This window comes from Caloenas nicobarica, chromosome 4, assembly GCF_036013445.1.
Source record: "Caloenas nicobarica isolate bCalNic1 chromosome 4, bCalNic1.hap1, whole genome shotgun sequence".
Lineage (NCBI taxonomy): Eukaryota > Metazoa > Chordata > Aves > Columbiformes > Columbidae > Caloenas > Caloenas nicobarica.
The window spans coordinates 77,066,279-77,093,344 of record NC_088248.1 but is presented as its reverse complement, the minus strand read 5'-3'; the positions used below and the strand labels follow the sequence as shown (position 1 = coordinate 77,093,344).

Genomic DNA, 27,066 nt, shown 5'->3' with positions numbered 1-27,066 from the left:
GCGTGGGAATAAACAGAGCTTAGGCTGTTCCCTTAGACTAACGACTAAGAAATGAAGAAAAGGTCATAAAAACGTATCAAAACTAGTAGTCACAGGTCTAATATATAAAGCATTTGAATCCAAGAAAGCGTCGTTCCTGAAAGCTTTATTCAGAGCAGACTCGTACTCCCACATCTATTTGAAATCTTACTCAGTCGCAGCAGTTGCAGCTCTTAACCGGAGCACTAAAAATGTGTATTTTTGCTTCAAAACTTGGCCGCAGTCATCCTGGCAATGCCTGCGCCGGTGGTAAGTTCACAAAAGCAACATACGGCAGCGATGGGAGGGCCCCAAAGGGAGGGAGTTCATTAAAGAGAACATCGTCCAAGAGGTTTGCACGTAAGCGTTTAGATTTCATTCCCCAGGATGGTGCCCGCGGCGGTTCCTGTACAAACAGCAGATTAGCGACAGTCACCCCGTCCTGCACCCAACAAAACGCTGATTTAATTACAGCACAATTTGAGGCCATCCTCAATTTTCAGGTCTCCCATTTATTACGGTTCCCGCGCTTGAACTTTTGGCAGCTCCTGGGAAAGCAGCGATCAGTCAAAGGGAGAGGAATTGTCTCCACCTTCGGGTTCACCCTTCTCAATTTCAGCAGACAAATTAGGCGGCGATTCAACAATTCGACATTTCAACATTCAACGTATCTTCCCATCACGGTAAAGAGCGTATTTTGAAATATCGAGAATAATTATGACAAGGCATTACGTGACTGATTTAAGCTATCTGGAGCGCATGAACTTTCTGTGTAGAAAGGAATAATAAAAAATAATAAAAATAATAAAGACTACGCAGACCCACAGTCCTGAAATAAATCAGCTGGAGGAACCCAGAAAAAACCTGCAGCAGAAGTTTGAGAAACTAAAAAAACGTGGACAGCAGAGGCAATTTTAGCGATTTTCCACTACAGCCTTTATGAAATGAGAGCTGAAAGCAGCAGTTTCAGTGACACGAAAATTCCCCACCGGTTATCAAATACTTCCAGCCCTCCAAGAGTATATGTTGCCCGATGCTGCGGTAGCACGTGCAGCGATGCTACGTAGTCACTGTGGTGCTTTTGTGAAGCCAAAAATGACGATAAATTGCTGAGCAAACACTATGTGGTGAATATCTAGCAAGATTTTCGCAAATCGTGTATTTTGTATGCAAGAGGCTGCAAAATCCGTTCGCCTCTTTCTGTTCCTTGAAGCATTTGGCTCATAATTAACGTTTAAGCACATTCAAATTAAAATACTTCAACCAATGCAAGGGGAAAGAGAGGAGGCAATTGCCAGTTAATGATACAATTACAAACTGTGGTTTTTTCCTTAATCAGCTTCTAGGCATCTTATATATATTCAGAAAGTAGAGATCAATGCAAAAGGCTTTGTAGCAAGGGCTCTGAATCTGGGAGAAAAAAAAAAATCTAAACTCAAATGGGACAGAATGTTAATGAAAACAATAGTTTGGGTACGAAACAAGACAAGAAAACAAGTTTATATTTAGTGAGTGGTAGAAAACACAGTCAACAGTAAGCCGTAAGGGAGCAGAAAACCATTAAAAAGAGGTGAATTTAGCTATATTAGCAACTCTAATTTTCATCCCCTGTGCATTCAGGAGAGGGACTCACTGGAATGTGCTCCAGGTAAAAACACGCTCGTTTAAATGGTATTAAAAACTGCTGACGTTTACACAAGCACCAGAGAGAGTTTAAGAGAGTTTCAAATTCTCACCATTAACCCAAGTTCCACTTCTGAGCGAGCTGACTTTGGACTGAAACCCGTGAAAAGTCGCCCTCCGAAAGCTTCTGCACTGAATTTCCTTGCGTCTTATTGTGATATCGTATAGCTGATTATTTGCATTCTACAGCCCTTTTCTAAGCCGAGGTGTATTTTCAATGAACAACAAAGCAAACGTCCAACGAAGAATAAGAAAAGTAAAAGAGAGAACGGGGAAAAGGGGCACAGCTGTGGTTTGCACGACAGTTATAAAGCCACCGCGGCCGTGCCAAACAAAGTTTGTCAGCAGAGAGAATGGAAATATTGCCACGTTTTCGACAAGACCTTACCTGGGGTTTCGGGAAAGCCTGGCAAGGTAAGGTGGTAAGTGAACTCCACAACGCAGCTTTCATACCCGGCAGCTACTTGGACAAGAGGTATTAGGAAGCAGCTTGCTGTGTTTTGAAGGCTTTCCGCATTTTGTAGCTTTTTCTTTTACAAAATAACCACTTCGAGTCATTAGAGCAGGCAGGGAAAGACATCCTAAACCAATATACTTAAGGAAAAAAGAAATAAAACCTAACTGAAGTGGTTTTGAAGAGAGGTGGAGCAAGAAGGAATAAAAAAAGCCAGAATTCAGCATTGGCAGGGACGTGGGTATCTGTAACATAAAGAGCATTTATACTCTCCAAGTCCAGATTTTAACAGGCAAGAAGAGAGGGAAAGTGAGACAGATTTCAATCAAGGACTTCAGAATCAAGTTTCTAATATAAAAAAGAAATAACGTGGATTGTAGATGAATTGCTCTGCAGTAAAGACTCCACATTTCTTAAGTTGTCTGTTTGGTAGATACATAAACTTCTGTTTAGAGACGTCCACTGTATCTAAATTGAAAGTAAGCCAGGATAAGAGTGTGTAGCTACAGTGGCTTTTTATTATGATATTCAAACAAACAAAAAAACCCCCAAAATACCAGTTAAACGTGCTGCACTGAGCAGGATCAGACCAAACACATGCATAAGCTGCAAGGTGACGCACACACACACAAGGAGAGAATATTTTCCAGCCGTCTGGCAGCAGCAGAGTTTCACTGACTTCAGCAGACTTCTTATATTAAAAACACACCGATTTCAAAAGGGAAATTGAAGTATGTTCTGTAGCTGCAAAAGCAGTTTAATAGTGTAACGGCAATGAGCAGAACTGTAGGAGGTTCAGTCTCTGAGATAAGAAAAGCAGTTTTGCATCCTGGCCACAGTGCAACATGGAGTTTTAATTAACAAGCCAGTTTGCCCTGAAGGACTAAACCCAACAGCACAGGAACTTTTATGCAGTGAAATAAGGGATCACAGAATCACAGAACAGTTTGGGTTGAAGGGCCCTTCCCAGCTCCCCCAGTGCCCCCCTGCCATGAGCAGGGACATCTGCACCAGCTCAGGTTGCTCAGAGCCCCGTCCAGCCTGGCCTGGGATGTCTCCAGGGATGGTTCAGCCACCACCTCTCTGGCCAACCTGGGCCAGGCTCTCACCACCCTCAGGGCCAACAATTCCTTCCTCATGTCCAGCCTGGATCTCCCTCCTTTAGTTTAAAACCATCACCCCTTGTCCTATCGCAACAGGCCCTGCTCAAAAGTCTGTCCCCATCTTTATTATCGGCCCCTTACTAAGCACAGAAAGGCCGCAACGAGGTCTCCCCAGAGCCTTCTCTCCTCTAGGCTGAACACCCCAACTCTCTGAGTCTTTCTACTTAGAAAAAGATATAAGAGAAGGAATTTGGGAAAGGTCTGATTAAATTTCGGAGAAGAAAGGAGCAAGGGGTGAGGGCTGAAGGAGCAGTCAGAGAGGTCAAGAAGTGAGAAGTCCACGGCTCGATTTGAAATCTTGTGCACACCAGTCAAGGATCAACTGCTAGGAAGGCTTTGTTCCTGAAAATCCATACCTTATCTTCTATTAAATCTTATTGAAGATACACTTCTACAGAGAGCCAAGACTTTACAAAAAAAAAAAGAAAAAAAAATAGGAAAAGCAGATAGGAAAGAGGCCCAGAAAGGACAGGTAGGAACACAGGTTGCAGTGAAATGCAATTGAGGGCAGCTCAATCCACCATGGAAGATCACACAAGGCCTGAAAGAACACAGCAAGTCCTGGAGACAAACCATACTTTTCACTGACTTCTGTAGTTTTTCCTCTATGGGACCAATATTTTGCATAATACCATCTCCTACTCATCAAAATTATCAGAAATGAGAGTAAAGCAGTAGCCCTGGGTGGTACGAGAAGTGCAAAGCGTATACTGTCTTAGCATCTAAGGTGGAAAAGCTTTCATGTGGCATCAAATTTGACAGCATGGTTACACCAGATGGTGAATGGACTGAAAGCACGGTGTGATACTGGCCGAAAGCAGATCTATATGGCTGCAGGCTCTTCATGAAGAAAACATGACGACCCTTGCAAGAGTAGACCCAGTAAATATGGGCTAAGGTGAGGAGATAGTGAGGTGGGTTGAAAGTTGGCTGAATGGTTGGGCCCAGGGGGTGGTGACCGGTGGCATGACGTCTAGCTGGAGGACCAGCGGTCTACCCCAAGGGTCAACATTGGGTCTGATCCTATTTAACACCTTCATTAATGATGTGGATGACGTAGCAGACTGTAAGCCCAGCAAGTTTGCAGGTGACAGTAAACTGGGAGGAGTGGCTGGTACTCCAGAGGGTTGTGCTGCCACCCAGAGGGACCTCAGCAGGCTGGAGAAATGGGCCAACAGGGACCTCATGAAGTTCAACAATGAGAATTACAAAGTCCTGCCCTTGGGGAGGAACAAACCCAGACACCAGTATGTGCTGGGGGCACCCAGCTGGAAAACAGCTTGGCAGGAAAGGACCTGGGGGTCCTGGTGGACACCAAGGTGACCAGGAGCCAGCAAGGTGCCCTTTCCATAAATGTTATTTGCTTACTATGCAACGGCTGCATTAAACAAAGCATCACCAGCCGGTCGAGGCAGGTGATCCTTTCCCATCTGCCCAGCACTGGTGAGGCCACACCTGGAGCACTGGGTCGAGTTCTGGGCTCCCCAGTACAGGAGAGACATGGACAGACTGGAGAGAGTCCAGTGAAGGGCCACAAAGATGATGCAGGGACTGGAGCTTCTCTGCTGTGAGAAGAGGCTGAGAGAGATGGGACTGGTCAGCCTGGAGAAGAAAAGGTTCAGAGGGTCTCATCAATGCCTATAAACACCTAAAGGGAGGGTGCAGAGAGGACAGAGCCTCTTTCCAGTGGTGCCCAGTGACAGAGTGAGGGGCAACGGGCACAAACAGACACAGGAGGTTCCATCTGAATACGAACAGAAACTTCTTTGCTGTGAGGTGCCAGAGCCTGGACCAGGCTGCCCAGAGAGTTTGTGGAGTCTCCTTCTCTGGAGACATTCAAATCCCCCTGGACACGACCCTGTGTGACCCGTTGTGAAGTCTCCATCCTTGGAGATCATCAAAAGCTGCCTATTCATGGCCCTTGGCAACTGGTTCTAGGTGGCCCTGTTTAAGCAGGAGATCGGACCAGATGATCTCCAGAGGTCACTTACCATTTCAGCCACTCTGGGATTTTGTGGAAACTGTTTTGTCAAATTAAGGAATGCAAAAATGCAGACTCAAGTCTCCAACAGTTGCTAAAGGATGCAGAAGAAAACTGCTTTTATCTCACACTCAAAGGAACAATGCTGCGAGGATGCTGTAAGAAAGGAGGGTGGAACACTGCGTTGAGCTACGATGAGATCTCCAGCGAAAGAAGGTACAGGTGGGCTTCCTGGAGAAGGACAAAGAAGCCACAGCAAAGTCACAAAGAACTGCTATTGCAAACACAACGAAGAACTGAGACATTCAACACCAGTAGGTATTCGGAGAAAGATGACAGAAAAGCATCAATTTGGGGAAAAAAGTTTCTTAGCTACGAACTGAAGAGCAAAGTAATAGAAACAGTAAGGACCACATATTCCTGGATGCGATATTGCTGCCAGGCTTCTTCACAAAAAACGTCTCTCAACCAGTAAGAACTGATGCTATTTTAGACTTTGTTTTGGCAAGTAACAAGGACATTAAGAAGAGCTGGTGGTGTAAAATTACCTTGGATTGAGTGCACACAAGTCATATTAAATTCAGGATAAAATGAGGTAAGTGTTGTAAGAGAATCAAAATCTACTCTTTTTAACTATGAGACATTAAATAAGACAGTAACATCAAGTGGACTAAGGAGATAAGGAATGGGAAAGCCGCCATCTAAGTATTTCTTTCAGGTCAAAGATGCAAAACTATTTGAAAGCTGTATCCTCAGAACTAACCTCAAAAAAGGACATTAGGAACAATTAAAGAGTCTACGTATTATGGAGAGGAAAGGATTCATTAGCAACATCTTAGAAGCCAGAAAGTAATACAGAGATAAAAGAAGAACTGCCAAATGTCAAGCTGCGCTAGACCTCAGCAAACGATAAACAAAATCGTAAGGGATGTTTCAACCAGATGAGAAAAGGAGACCAGAAAGGGAAAAGGCTTTGCTGTAAGGATAGACAAGAGATCAAAACAATCAGCTACATTGCTAAAACTAAATTAGAGTTTTCATTTAGGACAAGGATGCCGAACATAGGTGCACGGCAAAATGTCCAACGGGAACAGGGTTATAGAAAGATGCACAACTAAGGCGCAGACAAAACTCAAGTGTTTCGATGTGTTTGAAGCTGGTGAGAGCAGAGAGCACAAATCCCAGCGCTACCCCAAGAAACGGCCCATGAAATAAGGCCTTTGGCAGCCAGGATGATACACCGATCTACCAGCCGAGCCTGGCACTATGGAACACTGAAAACTTGTATTTAGGGGAGGAGGGAGAATCCACGTGTTCACGCTCTCAAGAACTCAACAGTACGCAAAGTTTCAGGACAGGTTTTGACTAAAAGAACTGAAGTAGTAAATGAAAAACTGAATTAAGCAATAGAGCTTACAGCAGTAAACTGTGCTATGTCAGTATTTTCTGCCTGTAAAAATAATTAGTTGTACAGACCAAGGAACTACAGCTGAGCTAATCCAGAGTTTATTACAGCTTTCAATACACTGAAAGTTCCTGGGTGGAGATAAAGATTATTTCAAGAATCACAGTAGTTAAGGGGACAGAAGTTAGCTCAAGGATGGCATTTTGACAGACTTTGACATCTTCTTTAATGACACAGACATAAAAAGAAAGGGTCCTAATTGCACAATCTGTTGACAAAGCTGAAGGGGATCATCAATCAAAATATAGAAAAGAACACAGAAGAACAAGTCTTCAGGAGTGGCAACGTGGCCCAGTAACAGCAGCAGGACAACACCTTACGATGTTGTTAGGGACTGAGAAGAACGTTCACTGTTAAGACCAGGAGATCATCAGCTGGAAACCAAGGATGTGAAAGAACAGGGTATATTAGCCCATATTAAAATGAATAAGAACTACTAACTGCTGCAGCCAGAAGAATGAATGAAGCAAAACCCTGCCATAAAAGGACCTAGAAAGGTCCATAAAGAACCCATAGATGCTGCTGTACAAAGCCATGGTGAGACCTGATCTCCATGGCCAACCAAACCTGTACAAGTGAGATTAATACAAGCGTGCGCAGAGGAGAAACAAATGAGGCAACTGAACCCGAATAACCTGTTTCACAGGACAAGAAGATGAGGGTTTGTCTTGCTTAAGCCAAAAAACAAACATGAAAGGCTGAGAGAGGATATGACTTGTCGAAATTCATCCGGGAAAGCAGAAAACCCAGCTGCCAAACAAGAAGATGGAGGGGACATTGACGCTCGATGACAACACCGGTATAGGAAAAGCTGGCAGAAATTCACTGTGAATACAGGTAGGGATGAGATGGGAATAAACACAGCAGAGGTTAAGGGACAGGAGACAGAACTGCTCTTAAACATCTACAAAGTCCTGACACACAGCTCTGCATCCAGAAATAGCAAAGCAAATAATTGAGGGAGGTACAGTCAAGCACTGATTACGGAAGGCAAACTACCAGTCAACAAATAATCTGTAAGTTAAAAAATAAAATACACACATTTTCTGTCTCCTGTGATTACCAATATGATAAAAGAGAAGCCTGAACATTTAAATAAGTCATTACACAAGTGCCCACCTTTGTATGCAGGACATTACTTTCTCTCCTGAAAGTAGAACTTACATTAAATGAAAACAATGAGGCTTAGTAATTGCTGCTTGTCTATCCAACGACATAAAGGTTTTACCTTGCAGCTCTTGCAAACTCCTCTGTATCTAAAAATTAGGACTTGATGATGAACTAAAACTTAATCAATTTGTAGAGTAAAAACTCTCCAGCTGGAAAATTATTACCAATATCATAACTGACATTAAAAAGAACCATAACACAGTCCAAAGTCAGCCTATCAAATCTACCTGCCTGCTACCAATAAGATGAAGTTTCCCGAGTACTTAATAACCACCATCTTCACCAAGAGGTGATGCATACATTTCACAATTTCACAGGTATTCCTAATACTTTCTTAAAACTTCAGGAAATACCTTGAAAAATATCACTATAGCTTAAAGGACCTTTTTTCCCCAGGTGGAGCTAATTTCCTTGCTCAATATTATCATGTGCATCATCTTTGTTGCAAGTGACCCCCATGGCGAGTTTGTGTGAAACATCAAGTAAATCAACGTGAAGTTGTCAGCTTCCACATAATAATTGGTTGAATAAGGGTGAAGATAGAAGAATTCAGGTTCCTACATCTGACCAAGCTTAAAAAAGGCAGAATTCACAGAATCCCAGACTGGTTGGGGTTGAAGTGACCTCTGGAGATCATCCAGTCCAACCTACCTGCTAACGCAGGGTCACCAGAGCAGATCACACAGGGTCGTGTCCAGGCGGGTTTGAATGTCTCCAGAGAAGGAGACTCCACAACCTCTCTGGGCAGCCTGGTCCAGGCTCTGGCACCTCCCAGGAAAGAAGTTTCTCCTCATATTCAGATGGAACCTCCTGTGTTTTAGTCTGTGCCCGTTGCCCCTCATCCTGTCGTTGGGCACCACTGAACAGAGTCTGGTCCATCCTCTTGACGCCCACCCTGAGATATTGATCAGCATTGATAAGATCCCCTCTCGGCTTCTCTTCTCCAGGCTGAACAGCCCCAGCTCTCTCAGTCTCTACTCATCAGAAAGATCCTCCAGAAAGATGTTTCAAATATCCAGAGCCTCATATGAGATCTCTGTTCCAGACCTGGGAGTACGTTTGTCCTTCAAAGGGCCCCCATACCACTCTGAGTAAGTACACACACTGCAGGTTGTTACTCAACTCAGCCCAGAGTGAGAAGGTGACCAAGGTTTCTCTCAATTACCTGCAACTGCAGCAGCTGCAGAGTCTCCATGACCACGGTTTGTGATCTACGAGCGCTTTCACTATCCACCAACCTTCATCCACTGCTTCTTCAGCTCCAGCTTTATCATCACAGTCAGTCTGACATCTGAGTGTGTTATGTGTGCTATGACTGCACTGAATTAACGGAAAGAATGAGCTTCATCCTATTCTGCAGGTACCACCAGTCCTGGGCAGCACAAGAAGAAAGGAGGATGGTCCTTGAGCTGAGTCTTGTGAGAACAAGACATTAAGAGAGACACTAAGAACATTTTCTCTCTTATTTCATCTCGGGCTACACGACGGTTTGTTTTCTTCAACATCAACGTCTACTCATTTAAAGTCAGAGATCTCATTAGAACATAGCCCTGTTAATGAGAGAGCACCCCGCTTTATGTCACAGAACGTTTTAAGATCCACCAGGCTGAGGCAATATCAGATGACGGCACCTTTTTGCTCTTAATCGGGAACATCAAACCCCTTTGCTTGCTGCAGGATGACTATGAGCTGGTTCAGCTCGGACGACACAAAGCGCACGTTGCTTGAGAGAAAGAAAAATGTATTTTTAAATAATTATACATTAATTGCTCCTACCTGTATTTTGATCGGCCAGGTGAAATTGCTGACATAAACGAAGAAAGTGATGTTTGGATTGTTGCGGAAATCAAATTTCTCATTGGAGAAACTGTCCTTGTATTCTTTTATATTGGTTCTTGAAACAACTGGAATTTCCTCTCCAGCCTGCGTGCCAGCTGTTTTCAAATGTTAACAAGTAGCAAGAAAAGATGTTTCAATGCACATTTTAAGTGACAAACAAAAAGGGCAAAGCATCATGAATTTTAATGTTATAGAATTAACGATTCATCTGAACGCTACTATTTTAAGCTGCATTGCATTAGCAAAATCACTGTATGCCAAAATACTGCATTACTAAAAATCAAATTTGCACCTTTGATGATTACAAAACACACTATTAAGATAGAAAAACACAGTTATTTTTAATATTTTACTTCCGCCCCGCAGGTCTAACATTTAAAATCATTACAGAACAAGTTCAAAACCCTAAAACTTTCCCCAATTAAATTTGCATTTGTCAAAAACTGGTAACTGAAACAAGGTACCAAGCAACTTAGATGACAGTCCTCTTACCTGCAAAACTTGTGGACCAAGTAATGTTGAGGTTGAAGTTTTTAGATGCGTTGATAAACATGTCCAGGTCTCTGTTTTGCTGAGGGGAGAAAAGGAAAAAAACATTTTTAGGATAAGCAATTTTATTGTACTGCTTCCCAGCAAATCCTCACTGAAAAAAAAATCTTTGGATTTGTTGTTTACATGAAGCAAATACATTGAGCAAAAAAAAAACCTATTTAGTTTTCTGAAAGTAGTATTCTCCTCCCCACGGAAAGCATAACAAAGAATAAAACAAGTCACATGCGTAGAACAAAACAGGAAGAACAGAGACACAACATATGGGTTGAACAACATGCAAAACTAGAGTTGCTCAGCAGTTGTTCAAACTGTGAAGAATCAACTGTGGTTCCTTACGAAATTTTACCCTGAAGATCTGAAACTGCATCGCCAAACCAAGCTCAAAAAGTTCTAGTTGCTTTGTGGAACTGGGCACACATGCCGTGCCAAGGGACTACACCTGGAGACCTGCAGAACTGTAATACTTCATCGCCTCCATGGCCAAGAGAAGACAATTATATACCCAAAGGGTGAGGTTGAAAGGGAAAGCAGAAAATTTACCTCTTCGGGTGTTGCTACGAAGTTGATTGCTGTGTAATAGCGATCATCCTCTTGAGAAAGGCTGAAGGTGAACTGATAGTCAATGAGCAGAGTATCTGTAAGGAAAGCACAGAGAAAGTTACCCCTTGTTTTGGACTAAAGCAAACTTCTGCAAAGCAAGGCATGATGTTGCTGAGGGCACAACGTGCTGTTACAAATTACTCCAACCTACGTGTGATCCCACATAAAAGGAATGGACTCTCACCTTTTTAAGTTGCGCCTAGAGGGGGAAAAGAGGAGACATTTTCCATGCAATAGCCTCCAACCTTAATCTAAATGAATGTTCATATCGATACGTTGTAAAAAGCAAGCCAAGACATTTATTTTCCACGCTTCGATACTTCTATGTTCTAAGGGAATACTAGGAAAATGAAATCGATGTGGAAACCCCACTCGGGAGGGGTCAAAGTCCCATGTATTGGAGGTTTCTGTACATCAGTGGACTTCACAGGGAGGATTTCTATGGAGCGGCTGCTTGTTAAGGGACGCAGCTGCCACCTGGCCCTGAGTCACATCATGCCCAGGGCACACCAGGAGCAGTTCTTGGTCCACCTGTAACCGCAGCATCAGAGAACAGTTTGGGTTGGAAGGGACCTTCCCAGCTCATCTAGTCCAAGCCCCTGCCACGAGTAGGGACATCTGCACCAGCTCAGGTTGCTCAGAGCCCCGTCCAGCCTGGCCTGGGATGTCTCCAGGGATGGTTCAGCCACCACCTCTCTGGCCAACCTGGGACAGGCTCTCACCACCCTCAGGGCCAACAATTCCTTCCTCATGTCCAGCCTGAATCTCCCTCCTTTACTTTAAAACCATCACCCCTTGTCCTATCACAACAGGCCCTGCAGAAAAGTCTGTCCCCATCTTTCTTATCGTCCGGTTTTAAGTACAGCAAGGCTGCAATAAGGTCTCCCTTCTTCTCCTTCTCCTGTGCTCGTGTCTCCCTAGGGCTGGGCTATCGCCTCTCTGTTAATCCACAGGGCACAGCCAGTTTTGCGGATACATCCACCCACCTCAGTAGCCTTTTATTAAAACGCATTATTATGACTTGTGCATATTCCAAAAACCCACGCAGAGGTATTCCAAGCAATAACAAATATAAAGTGATCCACCAGGTGCCACTTTTCTCTTATTGCCTCCTGGAGACCCCTTGTTGGATAGACACGAGCAAGACAACCTTCTGATGCCTCCCCACAACCCCACTAAGAAATTATCAGGGAAGTAGAAAACCAAGTGAGACTGAATCTGTATAGCATGAGGTTGATCCTATAAGAGCTGTAAAGTTCTGTCTTTTCCGCATTTTTGCCCGCTTTACCACCCCCGTCATTGGCGGCAATGAATTAGGTCATCCTTGCAAAGAGACTCCCGCGAGAAGAATTCAATTTTGCTAAATACACCACGGTTGATAATTTGTATTGCACAAAAATATTATTTGAGACTTGCACCTTTATGTAATTTAAGATTACATCTCTCCGTGCCTGCCAATGTGCTGATTGCTAATATTTGCAAATAGAAGCTGGAGAGTTTCCATGAAGTAATCTGAATCTTGGCAAAGTATCTCCTCAAATTGCATGGGAATCCAACTGTTCAGTTCAGGGGAAACGTGGCAATTTTGAAACCTTACCCATTCTAACACGGAAAAGAATTAAAAAAAAAAAATAGTTATTTTGCGCTAACAAAAATTCTAAAGATGTTGGGTTTGACTTACAAAGTATGTATTTTAGATTATTTTCCGGAAGACCAGATGTCATCTCAAAGTCACGTGAAAAACACTCAAAAGTGTTGTGAAAAATCAAATCATCACAAGGACCTTAAACAGTGTATTTTGGTTCTCTTTAAACAATACTTTCATGAAAACTGAAGCTTTTTTAAACTATTTTTAAGTCCTCCCCATGTATTTTAAATACATAATCCACTCTATTTAAAAGAGCTGCTGAGGCAACTAAAACTAGTTTAAAAGAAGATCAACTTCAAACACATTTTTTACCTCCAAACAAAATTCTACGAGTACTCACAGTAACATGTTCCTTTAAGTGGATTTCCCTGATATCTATTTTCAACTTCGCACCTAAAAAGAATACATATTATTTTTAATAAACAGATTTTTTTTTTTCAGTATTATTTATTTCCAGCCACTAAAAGCCAGAAAATACAACCTGTGCTGATAATGGTACACGACTTAAAATAAAAGATGCAAGTCTAAGCTATACCGGGCTGCCGAAGAAATTCTATGAACCTTGCAAGTCAAAGTAGTATGCAATAAAAATGAAATATTAAATTCTGGATGTTAACCTTTGCATCCACTTGGAATGTATTTATTAGCTCTTGATAATGCATGGAACTGGATTACTACAAGAAAAACTGAAGTTTCCATTTACATTTATGGCTATTCCAGGATCTAGTCCTATAAACGTTTACTCATGCGAGCAGCACTTTAGAAATAAACCTGGCAATGAAATTATTCGGAATGAAATTATTTCCACTAACATTCCACTAAAAGCATTTCTGTTATGTTACAGAGAAACCTCCAGCAAATTTGTTGCCCTGGAACTGCTCTATTAAAATGCTTGAATGTCAAAGTCTTATTTCGGATATTTTACACTCGCCCGGAACAGCATCAGGGTGCACAGACAGTAAAAATCTACCAATTAAAAAGAAACTATTGAGGGATAAACCAAAGTGGTTTGCACAGCTTGGGGGTTGGAGGCATTATTTTTTCATCCCGGCCCTTCTGCATGACATTCCCAGTCGAAATGCTCTTAAAAATGGAAATCTTGAGGAAAATCATTTTGTTCACGTTATCCTCTCGGGGGAAGCACGTCAACGAAGTTACTCAACTGTCAGCAGGGAAGATGAGCAGAGGCATCATAAATACGGTCATTAAAAAAATGTAGGGGTTCCGTGCCGGTGCGTGCACGGCTTTTTGATTTCAAATAACAAAGGAAAATGAACTCACAGTTGACACTCGTCTCCTTTGATTCCCTTGGTAGTGCAGAAACATTTCCCTGTGTTTGTGTTGCAGACAGACGCGTGGCCATTGCACTTGCAAGCTGTTGAGGAGAGGGGGGAAAAAAAGAAAAAATGCAACGTTGAATGAAGCAAGAGAAACAGAGAATCGATAGCAATTAAGTCCTTTAGTTGCCAAACTGAGATATATCAACAATTAAAGTGCATCTGAAAACCCATTTGGATCTCTTTTGGTTTCTTTGTGATACAGAAGGCAGCCAAAAATAGAACCCTGCGTCAAAACAGAGTGACTGCAGGCTCCAGGACTGATGTTTCATGTGAAATCATTATTAGACTGTGCTTTTTAGCCTCAAAAATGTATTTTAATTCCTGTCTTGTTGTTAGATAGCACTAGGGATGTCATAACTGGTAGGAAAAAGACAATATTTGGAATAGTTTTGGGTTTGCTAACACGTTTCAGTCAAACTCAAAACTTGAGAGAAGACTCTTTTCTGCAAATAAAGCCAAGCTCATGGTGCTTTTAGGGCTTTTTCTAGAAATAATGACGTTCTTTTCCTCAAAGGTCTATTTATCGACACCACCAGCGCATCTGAAGTGTAGAGCAGTTAGTGCCAAGAACATGATGTCCATTCTGCAAGTGGTTTGGGGCACATGCCCCAGTATATTTTAGAAGAGCTTCAGCCTGGCTGCATGAGCTGAATGATGCTAAGTTGGGGTTGGAGCAGATCGGGAATGTCCCCAAACTACCTCAGGTTTGTGGGACACTCAAAATAGAGGAGCTCAGATACCCTGAGCCAAGGTGTCGCAGTGGGGACGTCCACGAGATTAGCTTCAAAAGTTCCTCCCGACGCAAATTAAAACGTTGACGTCGACACACTTTGAGACCTCCTATTCATAAAAAAATAGAGATGCATGCAAAAAAAGCCCAAAGCGAAAACAACAAGCAACAATAAATCCAACACAAGCAGTTATATTTGAAATAACGTTCATGACAACTAGAAGAATGGATAGAATAACTTTTCCTGGAAGGCAGGTGCCTTTTCGAAGTTGTTCTACAAATGAGTGGGAAGATGCGTTCACCTGGAGCTCTACAATGTGAGAGGGGAAAAAGGATAGAAAGAGAAGATCCCTCATTTGTGGTCCCTGAGCTTGCTGGAAATAACGTGGTTTAAAGGCCGGTGCCTCCTCGTTAAGACGACACACGCCTTCTCATTAAGACGACATGTGCCATTTAATGTACCAGTAGATTTTGGTGCATTCTGAATAGCCTCGCCAACCCTGGACCTTACTTTATAAATCCTTTTGATGCTTTCTTTATATTGGCATGTAAGGGAAGCTATAGTGTATCAGGGACACTTAATTGTGCTTCTCAGATGTGGATGAGTGGTTTCCTAGCAGCAACACGGAATAAAATATGAAGAAGCATAAAGGCCTATTGTGGGAACGAGTAGACTGAACGAAGATTTGACACAATAATTGTATTCTGTGAAGCAAACACACTTCTCATTAGTGGTACTTCAAAAAAAATAGTTCTTAATACTATTGAGAATGCCTTGTAGTGCCTTCCTTATGCTCTGCCAAAGGTAAGCAAGGTGAAATTCGATCAATATTGAACACTAACATACATAAAAATTAGGAGAAATTTCAAATTTCATGTTGTTTAGATGCAGATCACAGTACCTTGAGTGCTAACATTAATATTTCCTCACCCTGCTCTTTAGCCACAGAAGGCTGAACACTCAAATATCTCCATTTAAAACAGAGTCTACTTATTTATCCATTTTTGCCTGAGCTCCGTAACTGAAGGTAATCCACTGAAGGACTGGAACATGCACAAAGAAGAGAAATTAGCTCGTGGCTTTTCAGACAACACCAAGTTGGGAAACAAACTATTGACACCCTTGCTGGAGTTTAAAGTTTTCCTCCAGAGTCTGATGCTAGAGCAGAAAATCAAAATTACTGGAAATGTTTTTTGGACTGTGAAGCATGGAACAGTCTGACGATGAACCACCTTGCAGCGAGTCTCCTTCCACCTTCTGCACAAACCAGGGGTCACAGACTCATTCGGAGATGGTCACGGGGATCTCCACTCCTCTTCCCACATCTGTGATGGTCCAGCTTCCCAACGACAACTGCACCATCACAGAATCCCAGGCTGGTTGGGTTGAAGGGACCTCTGGAGATCATCCAGTCCAACCCATCTGCTCACGCAGGGTCACCAGAGCAGATCACACAGGGTCGTGTCCAGGCGGGTTTGAATGTCTCCAGAGGAGGAGACTCCACAACCTCTCTGGGCAGCCTGGTCCAGGCTCTGGCACCTCCCAGCAAAGAAGTTTCTCCTCATATTCAGATGGAACCTCCTGTGTTTCAGTCTGTGCCCGTTGCCCCTCATCCTGTCGTTGGGCACCACTGAACAGAGTCTGGTCCATCCTCTTGACACCCACCCTGGAGATATTTATAAACATTGATAAGATCCCTCTCAGCTTCTCTTCTCCAGGCTGAACAGCCCCGGCTCTCTCAGTCTTTCCTCATCAGAAAGATGCTCCAGACCTGTCACTGTCCTCATAGCCCTTGCTGGACTCCCTCCAGTAATTCCTTGTCCTGCTTGAACTGGGGACCCCAGAACTGGACACACAACTCCAGGTGCAGCCTCACCAGGGCAGAGCAGAGGGGGAAGAACAACGTCCCTCCACCTGCTGGTCACACTCTTCTTAATGTACCCCAGGAACCGTTGGCCTTCTCGGCCACAGGGTCACACTGCTGGTTCACGGTCAACCTGTTGTCCCCCAGAACTCCCAGGTCCTTCTCCATGACGCTGCTTTCCAGCAGATCAACCCCAACCTGTACTGGTGCCTGGCGTTGTTCCTCCCCAGGAGCAGGACCCTGCACCTGCCCTTGTTGAACTTCATCAGGTTCTTCTCTGCCCAGCCCTCCAGCCTGGCCAGATCTCACCTTCCCAACACCGTTCCTTGGTATGGACCAAGCCCTTCAGTTGTTCTCCAAGGTCCCCGTGCAGCCCTGGGAGGGGGCAGCGGGCAGGACCACGGCACCAGCAGCTCATCCGGAGCCACCAGCAAACATTCCGCGGGGGCGTTGAGAACCGCTGCCGCCGCAGCAATCTGATTCCAGGCATAATAGCACCTTCCGTCCTCTTGCAAATAACTTCCTTATCTACTGCGAGCATATTTTCATGTGAAAGTGTAATCAGAAAATTCAAAAGATCCTGAATGCGGAGAAAGCACCTTGCAGCTATATTTACATTTGATGTGCTGCATTTCTTGCCCTTCCCGATTAACACTTCTCTGCATTGGACACTTCCTAAAAGCAATCGCTGAGGAGTGATTTAGCCGCCATTTCGTTATTATCTGCCCAGCTCCAAAAACACCAATGCCCGTGACGATATGCAAACAATTCTTCCAGAGAAAGAACTGCAGTTTGTCAGAATTTTTTCAACACGAGCGACAGAGCAACGTTCACCTGCCCTGGTGGTACCGAGCAGCAGGAAAAGCATCTTATTCCATCCGCTCTTTTTATTCCTCCCTGATTTTTGAAACCTATTGTTACCTCTTCCAGCTCTGCTTAGACTTACCCGTTTAAAAGGCAACTACAATCCTAATAATGTCGCTCAAACTCCCGATGGATCAGCAGAATAGGAAATACTAAACACTCGCATTTTTCCCGGCACTGAATGTTTGCCATTTTGAGGATATTTATGGTCCCCATGCTGCTGGGGCCATTGGGCTCACGCTGCAGATCTGCACATGGAAGTGCAAGGATTCACACTAGGTATAAGTGCGCAAATGCACAGATGCTTGTGCATCACGATGGATGGATGTCACCACGGGGTCTAAAAACAAAACCGTATACAACATTGGACATAAATGCACAAAAAAGAGTGGAATTAGCACATCATTAAAGGGAAAGGAAGGAGGAACCGTGGCTCAGAGGAAGGGAAAAAGCAGGAGCTGGCTCTGTTGCCCATTAGCAGACCTTCATCTGAAAAATCCCCCTCTGGAAACCTTCCCACCGAGCAAAAATTCCTAACGGCGACAGTCGCTCTGGCTGCATCAGACAGGACGGTTTCCTCTCGCTTTCCCTCTTCCGAGCCGCATCGGTCATTCTGCCCAGTTTCCTGCTTCCCTCCTACTTTTGCCTTCACAGTAAATAACGTTAAATCACAGCAAATTAAAAACCTGCGCCCAAAGCACTTGAGAGCAAAACACTTTTGACATGAGCTACTGGTTTCATCAGATAACGAATGAATGCTGTTCCACAGTTCTCTCAACACGTTTTCTAATTTCTTTCTCAGGCATCTGGCTGACTTTCGTTTGTCATTCATTATCTCAACAATAAACTACTTCTGGACAATCCTCACATGAAAGGGTCCAAAGTAACTTAGTCTCGATTTCCACACGCACAGAAAAGCAACAAATATCAGAAGGCACGTTGTGATCCACTGATTAAACCTCAATGCTCAGAGCAGAATTATATATTTTCTCAGGCCACCTCAGCCGGAATTTATTCATCCCTGCACTTCAAATTATCTTCACACAAAATGAGCTTACGAATATCAGCGGTATTTAATCTCGCAGATAATGTTCTGAAATAAAGTGTCAGAGATGCACCTTTTCCTTTGCACCCATGCTGTTGTGCCGTCTGTCATAATTTTGTATCCAAGCTACTGCGACACTGTGATTTTTCAAATCTTCCCTTTCAAATCTTTCCTCAAATCATCTTCTTCACAGCCACAAACATCACCAACTTGTTCTTGCTTTAGGAAACAGGACGTTCGTGCTCCAGCTACTGACTCCCATCTTCATCCAAAAGGTTAATGCTACTTCCAGTAAACATACTAAAGGCATTTCCAGTATTTTCTACCAGATTATTTCCATTCTTTGAAGACTTTGAGTTACTCCTTCCATGCCCCTTCATCAATCACCTTCACTTATTTCTTCTGGGATGCCTACAAACCACCCACATTCATTTTCTTGACACTACTCTGACACCAAACAATCTTATTTCTGTACTACCTTTTCCATCGCTGTATCGAATTCTAATACGCCACCTAAATATATTCCATCAAAGCTTTTCAGAGCAAGAAGCCCCGTCCCTTGCATCTGCGTATCACCCATCACAGCTGGATTCTTGTTTACAACTGTTCTCCCCATGCTACAATACAAAATTCGCAGTAATTCAGAATAATTTTACAAGGTTCGAGGTCAAAACTTCAAATCTTGAACATGTTCATTTCTCAGTTTTAACCTGTATTAGTCTTTGTTGAAAGATTTTTTTTTTCCCCGGTTTGTTAAGTGGATCTTGCACAACTGAAAAACATTCTTTGTGCCAAAGAACTTTACAAACTTAAAATGCAATTTTAACAGGGATCACCTAATCCTCAACCGAAATCCAGCCAACTCCTCACTGAAATATGGCAAGTCTTTTATGAAGCAGACAATTATAACAATGAACACACAACACAATTAACCAAATGTAATAAAAGGTGAAATTTAGATAAGCAGAAATTTGTTCAAGACACTGGGATTAACACTGTTTCTTTTCAAATCAGGATCGTCAAACACTAAAACGCACCCATTTTTCACTGTGGTCATTTAATGTTTACAAAGGAGGGTAAAAAAATCATCTTTATATTGTGCAATGAATGTCAAAGAACTTTATCAAGCAGTTTCCACATCTTTGATTTGAAGAAACAAGGATTGTGCCTTGCATGCGTGAAAGAAAAGATATATTATGAGGATATAATTTCAGTTAGATACCAGAGGAATGAGTAAAGAGCAAAAATCAAAGAGTTGCGCGCAGGAAGGCTTAAAGCATCACTTACGCTGACACGTTCCTCCGTTCGTAGGATCCCCGTAGTAGCCCGAGATACAAGTTTCACAGTGTTTGCCAGTTGTCAGATTTTCACACTTCTCGCAGATGCTTTCATTTATACACTTACTGTGTCCATTACACTGGCAGGCTGAAGAAAAAAACAGAAAAAAAAAAAAAAAGAGTATCTGTGCTCAAATACAGCACCTCAGAAGTCTGTGTTCTGCAGAGGCTGAATGAAAACATTTCATGCACTTTCCAATAAGTTTTTGTTGGCGAGACACGAACGCGAAGAGAGGTGTGTATTGAAAAGGTGAAATTTAAAGCAACATGGGGAAAACTGAACTCTAAAACTTCATATGCAGATTGGACAGAGAGGACTGGAAGCAGCTGGTGGGATGGATTTACAAGGAGGAATGGGGATGATAAGGTTTAGCAGCAGTAAATATAATTTTATTCTGTATGCGTGGTGTCAAAAGCATTATTTCAGAATCACCCTGAGCATTACGAATAATTAAATCAACCTTCCAAAAAAGAATTGCCTTTCTTTCACATAACCTCAAAACAAAAAAAAAAACCAAAAGCTAAAAATTTGGTAAAGGTTTGTAGGGAAAGGAAAAAAAAAATCTAAGAGTAACACATAGATAAGTCTTGACACAGCAAAACCTGGAGACACCTACACAACTCCTTCCACCTCTACATGTGTCGTTTCTTTGTCTTCCAAGCTCTTTTCCTCCCTCCATTAATAAGAGGGAACACAGACATCACTATAATCTTAAAAAACTCTCTCCCTTTGCATTTAACCATCGCTACGGTCGAAATGTTCCCACCATTCCACGTTGCTCATTCACCTGCACACTGAATAAAGGACCAGTTGTAATTGTTCTCCGCAGGACACATGCTGACGTTGAGGACGGGCTCCAGCCCGTGTTTCCCTGTTGTGGACGGGGTTGGCATCTTGACCGGCCCTCGGAACGAGCCTTCGATGCACTTGCCCTTGCCGGTGTTGCTGGGGTCGGTGCACCAGCCACAGCCCGGCTGGTCCAGGCAGTGGGCGCAAGTGCAGTAGCCTGAACAGTTTTCGGCTATAGAAAGAAAGAAAGAAAATCAAAATAAAATTAAAATCGAACTTGAAATTAGACATGAAATCAAACTTGAAATTGAATTTAAATTTAAATTTGACATGAAAATAAAATTTGAGAATAGATTTCAAACTAGAACCAAACTTAACATACGATTTCAAATTAAAATACACAAACAAAACCAGCAACAACAAAAAGTCAAAAACCACACACACACAAACAAAACAAAATTAAAAGACAAACACTGTCCCAAACCAGCTGACAACGCTGAAATCCTTGTGTGTCTTTTGTGACATTAAGTATTTAGACTGCCCAATCTATAAATATTTATTCTGATATTCACAGTAACACAGATATAAATTCACTCCTATCAGTATATTTATTCGAGAATCTAAGGTAACTATTAACACAATAACTATTAACATGATACACGTGTAAAGCTTTTCTAACCATTAAACACGACCCACTAAAACCAGAGGTTAATGCTCCCAACTACAAAAGATCTCCGATTGATTTACAATGGATCAGGTTATAAAATGAGCCATCCGGAAGCAAAAGCTAAAAAGCAGCTTCTTTACTTGCTTCGAGTCTCTTCTTACCACACGTTTCAACATCACACGCAACTATTTCAAGTCTTTATCTGAGCCAAAAAGCACGGAATACAAATACAGAACAGAATTTGTCATCTTGGGATGCTCAGAGCAGATCCCCCGAGCCCAGCAATCAACTAAATCAGGGAGAAATCATCACCACCCTTTAATAGTTCCTTTCTCAAACGTGATTGTATTTCAGATGTGCCAAACTCTATATCTAGGAAAGTTTTTCTATTCCTTTCCCAATACCATCTTTAAAAATATTTTGTAGATTCTTGGCGTTCTAAGATGAGCAGACTTTCTATCTTGACGTTTAAATTGACAACATTTGCCTTTAAAAAAAACACAAGTAGCAGAAAAAAAGTTGTTTTCCATTATTTCAGCTTACTCATCTCCTGTCTGATGCTTCCTCCACCTTTTGACTTCTGGAAATATGGGAAGTTCACACTCTCATATTTGACAGTTACCTTAAAATTAATTTTCCCCATCTCTTTTTTTGCAACAATGAGCTAGCCGGGCTGATTCTCATCAGCTTCCAAAAGTTGGAACAACTGCAGCGACTCAAACTGCCCAACTATCCTGACGGCCCTGCCCACACTCAGCTCCTGAAGAATTCAACACGAACAAAAAAGAATTTCTGAAATTGTTTGATCACTTTTTAAATTCCTAAACTATTTCACCCAAGTTTGAAAACAATATTCCAAAGCATCAGAAATCTTTTGCGGCTTGTTCACATCTACCTAAAAGGGGACCAAAAAAAAAAAAATGGACAAAATAAATGGACATGGATAACATCCTCAGACACATGGTGTGAATTCTGGGGTTGTCCTGTGCAGGGACAGGAGTTGGACTCGATGATCCTTGCGGGTCCCTTCCAACTCAGGACATTCCATGATTCGATGATTTTTAAAAAGTTAGCAATGCCTGCTGTGGGATACATGTAGACAATACTTCAGAATAAAACACTGATGTAAACCCTAATTTGGATTTGATAATGTCATGTTAAATTACATGGCTCCATATATGAATAAAAGAGATACAGAAAGGAGAGAAAAATAAGTTAATCACATGAAATTACGGAACAATTAATTTGAAGGGTAGGAATGATGAATAATGAAACAAGTACCTCTCCATCTGAAAAAAAAAAGTGGAGATTCCATCATCTCACTTGAAAGCCTCGACTACCTGCCATTTAGTTTAATTGATAGTTCCCATAACCAAGACCTAATTCTGTTTAACACTTTATATGACGCAGAGCATCGTGCAGGACAGAGACGCAGACACGAAGCTCCAGGCCCTTGTTACCTTCACCCAGGGGATTTTTGGGATAACCCACGTGCAGAGTTTGATGACTTTTACCGACAAACAGGAGACTCCACGGAGTGATTACTCACGTGGACAGCTGCTCATGGTGTACCACTCCATGCACTGCCCGTAGGGGAAGGAGGCCACGTAGGCGTTGGAATCCACGCACTGCTTCATGTTGCTGCACCACATGCACTCGGAGCTGCCGCTCGTGCACTCCCCGCACAGTGTCCGCAGGGCGCAGGGCGTCCGGCACTGCTTGGCGCTGTGGTTGGCTGCGGGACAGAGGAGAAAACTCAGTTTTCTGCCCAAAAGATACAAGTAACGAGTCCCAAAACAGAAGTGGACAGCAGGATGACCATGAGCCAGCACTGGGCCCTTGTGGCCAGGAAGGGCAATGGGACCTAGGGTGCATTAGAAGGGGGGTGGTCAGTAGGTCAGAGAGGTTCTCCTGCCCCTCTGCTCTGCCCTGGTGAGACCTCATCTGGAATATTGTGTCCAGTTCTGGGCCCCTCAGCTCCAGAAGGACAGGGAACTGCTGGAGAGAGTCCAGCGCAGGGCAACGAAGATGCTGAAGGGAGTGGAGCATCTCCCGTGTGAGGAAAGGCTGAGGAGCTGGGGCTCTGGAGCTTGGAGGAGACTGAGGGGTGACCTCATTCATGGTGATCAATATGTAAAGGGTGAGTGTCAGGAGGATGGAGCCAGGCTCTTCTGGGTGACAACCAGTGATAGGACAAGGGGCAGTGGGTGCAAACTGGAACACAGGAGGTTCCACTTAAATGAGAGAAGAAACTTCTTCCCAGTGAGGGTGGCAGAGCCTGGCCCAGGCTGCCCAGGGAGGTTGTGGAGTCTCCTTCTCTGCAGACATTCCAACCCCCCTGGACACCTTCCTGTGTAACCTCATCTGGGTGTTCCTGCTCCGGCGGGGGGGTTGGACTGGATGAGCTTTCGAGGTCCCTTCCAACCCCTGACATTCTGTGATAAAAAGCCCTGAAAACAAGCTCGGTCTCACCGAGTTGAATTGTGGTGCGGTGTTGCGGGATGGAGCTGGAGGTATGTTACACCACGGCGAATAAGAGAAATGCAGTACGTGCTATAAAAACATTTCTCCTATTACATAACCTTCATGGGTGCTAATGTTTTTTAAGATGTCCACCTTAAAAACAATTTAAATGGACAGACTTCTTAGCAGGGGACAGACTTTTCAGCAGGGCCTGTTGTGATAGGACAAAGGTTGATGGTTTTAAACTAAAGGAGGGAGATTCAGGCTGGACATGAGGAAGGAATTGTTGGCCCTGAGGGTGGTGAGAGCCTGGCCCAGGTTGTCCAGAGAGGTGGTGGCTGAACCATCCCTGGAGACATCCCAGGCCAGGCTGGACGGGGCTCTGAGCAACCTGAGCTGGTGCAGATGTCCCTGCTCATGGCAGGGGGGGCACTGGGGGAGCTGGGGAGGGCCCTTCAACCCAAACTATTCTCTGATTCTATGAAAGTGGTTTTTATCTCTCTGCAGGTCTGTTGATGTGTTCCTCAGTTATTCTGGCTGGTACCAGCACTGGTGTGGCCAGCAGGCCCAGGGCAGTGACCGTCCTGTGCTGGGCACTGGGGAGGCCAAACCTCCAATCCTGGGGGCAGTTTTGGGCCCCTCACGCCAAGAAAGGCCTTGAGGTGCTGGAGCGAGTTGAGAGAAGGGAACGGAGCTGGTGAGGGGCTGGAACACAAGTGTGATGGGAGCGGCTGAGGGAGCTGGGGGTTCAGCTGGAGAACAGGAGCTGAGGGGAGACCTTCTGATCTCTGACCTGCCTGAAAGGAGCTTGGAGCCAGGGGGGGTCGGGCTCTGCTCCCCAGGAACAAGCGCCAGGACCAGAGGAAACGGCCTCAAGTTGCGCCAGGGGAGGTTGAGGTTGGATCTGGGGAACAATTTCTTCCCCAAAGGGCTGTGGGGCATTGGAACAGGCTGCCCAGGGCAGTGCTGGAGTCACCATCCCTGGAGGGGTTGGACAGACCAGAGATGAGGTTCTCAGGACATGGGGCAGTGCCAGGGTTGGGTTATGGTTGGACTCGATGATTCTGAGGGTCTTTTCCAACCAAAATGATTCTATGATCCTATTCCCCCAACTGAAGTGTTGTGAAAAAACCCATTCTTTATGTGACCACATCAGGACGTGTTTTAAGTTATTTGATCAGTTCCACACATAAAATGAGTATTGAAAGCAGAACCTACTCAGGAGTTTGGGGTGTGAGCCAATGCTTTATCATCTGTTTCAAGTGACTGTTCTCAGACCATAAAAAAACCAAGTTAAAGTTTAAACCAATTCCAAGTGCGGGAAGTTAAAATATACAAAATTTTGATTTCAGGTTCCACATTCGTGATCTGCATCCTGCTCTTGCACAAAGAATGATTTAAAGTGGTGCGGCTTACACAGAAATTTTATGTAATCAGCCAACTTTCTGAAAACTTAAAGTGACACTAATTGGCATTCAGAAATAATCAGCTATAATGAAGAGTTAACAGACCAAGCCATTTTAAAAGAGATGCAGTTCCAACAAAGCTAGAAGAGTTTTCCCAAAAGCAAATAGCTTCTTTTTCGAAGTTATAATATGTCCAAAGTGTCTTGCCCAATTAGTTTCAGACTTAGATAAAATCCTCCTCTGGCTATGGAGCAGAGGAGGGGAGAAAGGGGAGTTCAACTGGAAAGCAGTTTTTATTATTTTAATTTTTTTTTAATCAGGGGATTGCTCCATACCATAATTAACCTAACTGTCACATTCAGGTATGCAATTTAGAGAAAAAACAATTAAACTATAATGTACTTCAAGCATTTTACACTTAACAGCATAAATGTGAAGCTATTTTTAAAATCTCCAATTCCTGTATGAAATAACTGCAGGTGATGCTTTTTCAGGGCCATTTTTCTTGGGCAAAGTCACAATGCGGCTACTTTTAAATGCAACGAACGGGATCCTCTCCGCTCCCTGGGAAATTTAAATAATTTTCAGTCAGCACGCCCCTCACGAGACACAGAAGTTCTAGATATCGTCACCTGGCCTTTCGCAGACGCTGCCGTTGACCTCGTTGATGCAGGTCGCTGCCTTCAGTCCCTGCTGGGAAGGTTCGGCTAAATAGCCACAAAATCCGGCGTCGCTGGGTTCGTCGGGGAGCCACTGGAGCAGGGTGTTGGTGAAGGGGGACATGTCTTCCCAGCACCAATACGACACGTTGATTTTCCGCAGTCCAACCCACGGGGTCAAAGTTTTGGGCTAGAAACAAAGGAAAACGGTAGGTTTAATATCCAGTTTTGGTACCTTAGGTATTAAGAGAAAATACACATCACCATATAGCACTCGTAACAACTTTGCCAGGTTAGGTGTTGCAAAAATGTAAGAAGGGGAACATTTGTTTCTCAGCGCTATCAGAGACAGAGAAATCCTTCAGGAAATACCAATTATTTATTATTTTTTTTCAAACGGCATTTCTAGTTACCTAAACGAGAAGGAGAACAAATCAAACATTCACGTTGGCTGACTATGAAATTAAGTTGTTCTTTAGATTTTTGTGACTCCTACAAACGGCTAAACACGGGGAAAAAAATATTCGGGAGCTACAGTTTGACATGAGGAAGAAAACTAGAATACAGAATAGAATTTAAATGATACACTCAACCTAGAGCCTGGCTAGAAACCTCTGCTGTTTAATAGCGTGTATGTATGGGGAGGTGGAGAGACAGAACAGGTCACATCTAAATGAAAGTTCCTGGCAATAAAATTCTCAATATGAAGAACCCACAACACAAGTATTTCTACTGGCAATTTATTTTTTGGCACACTTTTATTTTTAGGAGAGGTACTTAAACGGTATTGGTACAATATGTTATTTTACTGTTAAAATATTTTCTCCACCAAATCTGTCCTAGGAAAGCTTTTCGCCACACGTCTTCCCTTCCTGCTCTATATAACCATCACCTCCTTTCAACCGATTCGCCGCACTCTTAAACCCCAGAGCTGCAACTTCTAACAGCAACAGGGTTACACGGCGCTATGTGCCAATACCAACAGATTTTCTTCTTATTACCAAACACCTATACACTACTTACTTTTAAAAAAAAAAAAAAAATCAGTAACTGCAAAGTACAGGCTCCTCCAGCACAGCTGCAGCGTGTCATGGAATGGCAAAAGTTCAAGTACCAGACGCTGGTTGGGTTTTAGCAAAGGCATTTTCCCCACATTACAAGCACTCGCTAAAATATCCGCTAAAAAGGGCTAAGAGTCTCTTTAGGTTTCCAAGGCTCACTTTTAAAACGATACTGTAGATTAAAAAAGCCTGGAACGATCAGGTTTTTTTCTCCCTGGTGTAAGGGTTCAAGCCATGATCTTGAGGGTCTCTTCTAACCAAAATGA

The 27,066-nt window shown here is 43.3% G+C and overlaps 1 protein-coding gene across 3 annotated transcripts in view; it reads right to left on the bottom strand.

Moving 5' to 3' along the window:
* Window positions 1-27,066, bottom strand: part of ATRN (attractin) — a 157,657-nt gene that overhangs the window by 60,235 nt on the left and 70,356 nt on the right. For all 3 annotated transcript variants that reach the window (XM_065634976.1, XM_065634977.1, XM_065634978.1), the window contains exons 16-24: window positions 25,713-25,929; window positions 22,761-22,946; window positions 20,543-20,776; window positions 19,705-19,842; window positions 13,855-13,948; window positions 12,914-12,966; window positions 10,866-10,960; window positions 10,266-10,344; window positions 9,711-9,868 (exon numbers count right to left, since the gene is read on the bottom strand). In XM_065634976.1, coding sequence (XP_065491048.1) covers window positions 9,711-9,868; window positions 10,266-10,344; window positions 10,866-10,960; window positions 12,914-12,966; window positions 13,855-13,948; window positions 19,705-19,842; window positions 20,543-20,776; window positions 22,761-22,946; window positions 25,713-25,929 — 1,254 coding nt within the window. The remainder of the gene's footprint in view (window positions 1-9,710; window positions 9,869-10,265; window positions 10,345-10,865; window positions 10,961-12,913; window positions 12,967-13,854; window positions 13,949-19,704; window positions 19,843-20,542; window positions 20,777-22,760; window positions 22,947-25,712; window positions 25,930-27,066) is intronic.